The sequence below is a fragment of the Chiloscyllium plagiosum genome, unplaced genomic scaffold (assembly GCF_037043375.1).
Source record: "Chiloscyllium plagiosum isolate Xiang-an unplaced genomic scaffold, Cpla_swu_hap1 HiC_scaffold_3, whole genome shotgun sequence".
Classification (NCBI taxonomy): Eukaryota; Metazoa; Chordata; class Chondrichthyes; order Orectolobiformes; family Hemiscylliidae; genus Chiloscyllium; species Chiloscyllium plagiosum.
Window position 1 is genome coordinate 99,260,613 of NW_028270141.1, and position 7,048 is coordinate 99,267,660.

General features: G+C 37.7%; 1 protein-coding gene across 2 annotated transcripts; it reads left to right on the forward strand.

The window, feature by feature from the left end:
- The first annotated feature begins 337 nt into the window (after positions 1 to 337).
- Positions 338 to 6,674, forward strand: LOC122548662 (interleukin-22 receptor subunit alpha-2-like). Of its 2 annotated transcripts, XM_043687495.2 has the most exons (6): positions 338 to 470; positions 3,384 to 3,507; positions 3,632 to 3,807; positions 5,453 to 5,625; positions 5,714 to 5,873; positions 5,961 to 6,674. In XM_043687495.2, the coding sequence occupies exons 1-6, from the start codon at positions 404 to 406 to the stop codon at positions 6,626 to 6,628; spliced, it is 1,368 nt and encodes a 455-aa protein (XP_043543430.2). In that variant the 5' UTR covers positions 338 to 403; the 3' UTR covers positions 6,629 to 6,674. The 2 variants fall into 2 exon arrangements, with proteins under 2 accessions (XP_043543430.2, XP_087837954.1); XM_087981828.1 differs by lacking the exon at positions 5,714 to 5,873 and having other exon boundaries at positions 5,961 to 6,114.
- Positions 6,675 to 7,048: the final 374 nt, after the last annotated feature.

The following is a 7,048-nucleotide window of genomic DNA, read 5'->3' on the forward strand; positions in this document are numbered from 1 at the left end:
TCCAGCATGTACAGTTTTCAGGTTTCACTCACTAATCCTTTCTATTATATATTAACCTGGCTACTGATGTTGCTAGTGTAAATATCATGTGATAGGTTCTTTATGCATCCTGGTCTCCTACAATATCCTTTTGTTAACAGTACATTATAGTACTTGATTAAATTAACGTTTTATTGTCTCATAGCTTTCTTCAAATTTGTCTCTCTGCTGTGCGCATTTTTCCTAAATAATAACAGGGAACTCGTAAAATATTTAGCAGAAGTACATTGTGTTTCAATTCCCCTGTTGTATCTCATAACAATTTGAAAAAGGAAATATGAGGAATTTTAGTTTCATTGTTTGCTGTAAGGTGACTTTCTGGTTTTCAGTTGGATAGTCACAGTGTCTGCTCTAGAATGTAAGGATGGCAGTACAAATGTTCCACATCTTTTTGTGGTTCTTACAAATATTGATTCTATTTAATGGCACAGGTAAGTAAATAATCCTTTATAATATTTTTTAAATGCCCGGAGCTGCATGTTAGATAATTTTTAAAAAATTCTGGTTCCACCTGCTTTATCTCCAAAGAAGTTTCTGCATGAAACATTATTGCACTTCTGACAATATTATTTTGATTTTTTTTCCTGCAGTTTAACTTCAGTTCTGCCTTTCGAATATTACAATTAATAACCAGTGCGTGTTAGTTCAGGTTAAAAATACCAGCAAGTATGAGTGCAGATATATTGTATTAGTGTAACTATTAATCTCAATATCAAAGATAATTTCTTCTTTTCATTATATTAGCCAAAACAAACCCAAATTGAAGCCAAAAGATTTTACTTCCAAAGTTTTAAAACTGTTGCTATCTTAAGATTTGGGGAATTTTCTGATAATGAAACTGTCCACACAAAATGAAAGCTTTTGAATAACTTGATAGAAATTTTATTTTGATAACCTCTTAAATTCTAGATTAGCTGTGAGTATATTATTGAACGGTAACATTTACAATTTACTATAAACTTGGAGTTGGATATTTAATATACTATTAAGTCACACAATTGATAGAGATTGCTTGAGCATCTTTCTTATCTTATTTCATTTACTATCAGTCTAAGCTGAGATGCTAGAGTATCCTCATTACCCATTCTCACAGGCAGGGCATCCAAATCATTTAAAGGTCCTGTGATGAATACACTGTGGTAGAATATCCCACTGTAATTTACCACTTGGTCAGTCACAGTATTCTAATCTATTCTGATGCCGAAACAAAAGGTGGGCAGAAAGGTTGGAGGAGGGGCAAAATGATGAAGCAACATGGAGGTAGGTTGGTGAGGTTCGTTCAACTGTGAACTACAAATTCCTGAGAAACAGAGAGGAGCACACCTTACCTTTGAAGGATATCACCCAAAGCAGAATAAAAGGGAGCTTTTTATACATATATAACTGTCAGCTCCTTCAGAATTATAATCAGGGTACTATGTATACTGTTGGTCATCAATCATCATTTTAAAAGATTCTGCCAATCCACATTCCCCTCCAAGCCATACTGAACTTGTTTGGAAATATATCACCTCTTCCTCACTCTCATTGGGTCAAGATCCTAGGGCTCCCTCCCCAACAGCACTGTGAGTGTCCCGACATGCTGACAACTGCAGCAGTTCAATAGGCGGCATACCACCACCTTCTCCATGGTAATTAGGGATCGGTAATTAATGTTGGCCAAGCTAGCATTGCTCACATCCAATGGATGAATTTAAAAAGTCCCTATTTCTAGTTACTCAGTTGAATGAAAATCATCCAGGTTGTCTCGTGCATTATGTATAAAAACTACCTTTTTATTTTTCTGCATTTTTGATATTAGACTGAAATTTGGAAAGGACCGTTTTAAAAATCCAAAGATTATGGGAGGAATTACTATGCTTTTAAAAGCAATGAACCAACACATATTGTAAGCAATGTTCACACTGCCAAGTATTCGACCAGTAGGGGAAAATTAGTTGCAGATGAATTGGCATTAGCGGGTTTGAATGGATGAGAATTGGCTAGCAATCAATCTGTACAGTGGTGACCATTTGTCAATGACAAAGGTCCTCACCTGTCAATCTATGCTTTTGGTTCCTGGATAGTGGAACAGCTTGTGGGTGTGAATGAAATGGCCAAAAGCCTTCAAACCTCCGCAAAGGTGAGGCAATGTAAGCCCCTTTCAGTAAAATTATCTAAAGCCTTATTTCCCCTCACTGATTTCTGTAAGTTTGAATTTTGACCAATAAATCAGACACTTTGTAATTTGTAAACCACTCATTCTGTACCTCATGTGAGGTAGCAACAGTACCTGGAGAAGAGAAATTGAAGATCCGCAAAACTTGTAAAGCAAAAAGGATTATCTCAGTGAATCTAGTGGACAGGGGCCTTTCCACTTTTTCCCTCTACCCATTATACCATCTTTTTTGCGTATTTGCAGATGTGCAGAGGGAGTTTTATAATGAGGATAGAGTTTTAACTAGAAGAGTTATAGGTCAACAGTTCATAGTTGTTGACCTGCATCTAGAACCTATTCATTTGTGATAAATAGTTATTCTTGTGAAGTACAGAAACATGGTTCATGCTTTTTGTTACCTGGGTCTAAAAAAGTTTAGTAAATTGGGGAACTTCGTGCACTTCAATCATTTCTTTAACATTTATGATGGTTCTGGGAATAGTGGGGCTTGATTTCCAGTGTACTTCCCGGTGAGGCATAACAGATGCTTAATATTATCTTCACTAGTACAGTGGTGAATTAGCAAATAAAAATATAAACATTCTAATAAATGTGTAGATATATGCTTTAAAAGGCCACAAGAAAAATATTAAAGGTGTCAGGAAGTATGGAGAGAGAGCAAAAGTACAGCATTGAAATAAGAGATGGGCCATGATCATATTGAATAGTTGAGCTGTCTTGATGGGCTGAATGGCCTACTCCTGCCCGATTTTCAATATTTTGATGTTTTCCTCTACACTATTTACAAAGGACACCATACATCACCTCTGAATAGCTAGCATTTTGATTGCAATAACATTGGCATGAATTATAATTTTTAAAAATATCCTTGTGATTTATTTAATTTATTTACGATTTTCAAAGTAGTTACACTCATATTGATATATAAACACACGAGTAGTACATATCAGGTGCATGCTGCTATTAATATGTCCAAGTACTAATCTCAAGATTACATTGAATGAAGTGAAATCTGTTTTACCCTCTAAAACAACATAAGTCTACATTTTGATGTATTGGTCTTGGTCAATATTCACCCCTCACCTACCACAACTGACCATGTGAGAGATGAGCATTGAAATTTATACTGTGTAGTCCTTGACTCTGATCCAAGATAGAGACTGTAAGCTCTCTTTCTTCATTTCAGCTATGAAAGAACCTAAAGAGCCACAAGATGTGAAATTCGTTTCCCAGAATTTCAAAAACATACTTCACTGGAAAACAAGAAATGAGACGGAAAATATCATTACATACTTTGTGCAACATCGACTGTATGTATTTTAACAAGATGGTCCAAATTTTATGGCAAAACAAATGACTTCTTTTTCAACTTTTTGTAATATCATTATGACAGTATAAATGAAGAAACAATAAATGCTAATTCTCTTATTGCAGAAATGGGAAACCCTGGTTAAACAAAACAGATTGTTGGGGCATCAAGGAAACTTTCTGTGACCTCACACAAGAGACAAATCCATTTTATGAAAAATTTTTTGCAAGAGTGAGAGCAAACTCATTTAATGAATTCTCAAACTGGACAGAAAGTGAGGCATTTTGCCCAATGACAGACAGTAAGTATGTTTCTCACTAACACTGAATATAATTTAACATTTTATCTCAATGCTGTTCATTGTTACAATGGACTATTAAATATGACCAGAGAACCTTAGTGTTCAGAAGTCTTTGTTTTATTACTAAATTCAATACAATGTATTCCATCCGAACTTCCTCTTCTGTATTCCGTCACAGCAGTACTCAGGTCAGTAAGGGGAGAGCTTTGGGTTGGGATTCACTTCACTGCCAGAAGGCATCTTCCATTTTCCAATGTTACTTTTGTGCATCATGTTATTAATAACTATTGATGATGTATGTACTTCACTAAGATTTAAAATAACAAAACTTGATTAAGAACAGGAGGATAATTTTCAACTCTGTTTAGACAGTAATGGACTGTGTTGAGTACCATTGTTAATAATGTGTCTTGTGTTACATAGCTGGGTGGAGTTATTGTCCATCAAACCCAACTGCCTTCAAACTAAGCTCCAATGTGTAATGCTGAACTGACTTCCAAACAGTGGGACTGAATAGAATCTTTGGTCTATAGCTTGGTATCGTATAAAGACGGGGTCCTCCTTGTCCTCACCTCCTACCCCACCAGTCTCCACATCCAATTCATCATCCTTAAATGCTTCCGCCAACTCCAACTAGACCCCAACACCAAGAACAAGAACATCTTCCCCTCCCCATTCCTCTCTGCCTTCCGCAAGGGTTGCTCCCTTCACCAGTCCTTGGTTTGTGCTACTCTCCCCACCAACACCCCCGAACTCCCAGGTACCTTCCCCTGCAACCGGAAAAGATGCAAAACCTGCCAGCACACCATCCCCTCACCTCCATCCAGGGCCCCACACAGTCCTTCCAGGTGAGACAAAGGTTCACCTGTCTCTCCTCCAACCTAGTTTATTGCATCAGGTGTTCCCAATGTGATCTCTCTACATCGGGAGACCAAGCGTAAATTAAGAGAACGATTCACCGAGCATCTCAGTGAGGCCCATGGGGCTGACCTGAGCTCCTAGCCACCGCCCATTTCAATTTCCCTTCGCACTCTCTCTCTGATATGATCATCCTTGGCCTCCTCCACTGTCACAACAAATCAGACCGCAAGTTGGAGGAACAACACCTCATCTTCCACCTGGGCAGCCTACAATATGGTGGACTCAACACTGAGTTCTCCAATTTCAAATAACCTCCCTCCCATCACCTGACTCCCTTCCCAACCCCTCACCCCACCCTTCCATTCCTCTCATCGACCCTTTCTTCTAGCCACCAATTGGATTCATTCCTCCAATCGACCAATCAGATCGTACCCTCTACCCATGTTCATCAATCCCCATCTCACCACCCTGACCCCCAGTCCCTTTATCTGCAGCTCCCTCTACACCCACTCCCAGTCCTGAAGAAGTCTGAAATGTCAACTTCTCCACCTCGTGATGCTGCCTGGCTTGCTGAGTTCTTCCAGCCTCCTGTTTGGATTCCAGCATCTGCAGTTTTTTTTCTCTCTAGCCACGTTATTAAAAGGTGCATCCGGACCATGAGTGTACTTGAATGCTCAATAAAATTAGGTATTAATTGAAAGTTATGTTTAAATTAAAGTTTATGGTATTCGCACTGGTAGCAAAAAGCCATGTTATGACAATGCCATCATTATTTTTGACACAGCACTCATTGGCCCTGCAGAGACAGAGGTGATTTCCTTTGAAACATCAATCCTTGTTAAGGTGATTGCTCCCTGCACAGTGTTAAAAAAACAGAGTGGCAGCCTGAAATCAGTGGAAGATATATATCACAAAGTAAAATATGATATAACAGTGTCAGTCAAAGCACAGGATCAGGTAAGGGTTTTGCCTTTTTTTATTTTTTATTTCATTAATTGAATGTATAATGAGATTATTACTCACTAATTATTCACCTAACTGTCAGATTGGTTCAGAGCAGCTGAGGACTTATATTACTAACAATAAAACATTTGGGATCCATCACTTAAGTCCTGGAACAACCTACTGTGTTTCTGTTCAAATAAGGGTTCCACTCTACAGTATGGTTGGTAAACCAAGTAAAGAACAATGTGAGACTCTAACAAGTGAGTAGCCCAGTTTGTTTCACTGTTTCAATACAGGTACTTCAGTGATATTTAACATGCATTAACTCACTGTGTTCTAATCCACAGGGCCAAAAACTAGAATAATCCACTTAGTGATAATCTGTTCAGCATGTGGGGCACTAATCCTGGTTACACTTTCAATTTACTTATACTTTAAGTACTTCAATGCCCCTGAAACACAACTACCTGCAATGTTGACAACCTGGAATAGGAAGGAGCTAGAAAGTGCTGTGTTTATACCTCAAATTATTGAATCAACAAATATTGCCAAATGGGAATTTACAAAAGCCTCAAAATATCCTAGACTTCCACTGTTACAAAATAGACATGAAGCACATGTGCGGCATTGTAAAAAATACATCAACATTGAATCTTCAGGTAGGTTCAGAAACAGAGATTTTGACCATAACTCTACGCATCAGGGTACCATTATATTTTATGAGTACCTTGAGCAGCCTCAATTTATTTGTTCTGAATACACACAGTTAGACGCAGAACCTGACACTCCATTATATGTAGACCAGCAAGAAGAGAACATCAGGTTGCAATGGACTTCCCCAGACTGCTGCCAATGCCATTCCAAAAAGGAATTCCAAGTTCTGGAGACAGGACCTTTTCAAAAAACAACAGAGATTTCTGCACCTGGATATCCAGACTACGTCAATGAAGACTTTTGCGAGAATCCAATTTTGAAGAACTGGGGACTGATCATCCAACAAATGGATATAGTTTGAAATTTTTATAAATGCAAAGTCTCAAATAAAATACATTTTACCTGGACCAGAGTAAGCACTGTAAATTTGTAGGCCTTAAACCTGGGAGATTTTAGTTATTTCTAAAATTTTGTTAAAAAAATCAAGATCCAGAAGAGTCTTTAACCTATCAAAGCTCTGTTCTCCTGCTGTAAAATGTAACTGAATTTTCCATGGTCGTCATATATTCGTGCTCACTGCATTGCTGGTATTAACATTCTAAGTTAACGCGTTTATCCTATTCATTTACAATACATTCATTTAAATAATTCATCATATTCTCCCCTAATTGGTCCCATTCAAAGTTGTAAACCTTGAGCATTTCTAACTTTATTTTTTGGTAACCTATCTGCTTTACTGGCATTGACTTTGTCAGTATTTGTTCACTTTAATCTAGACATT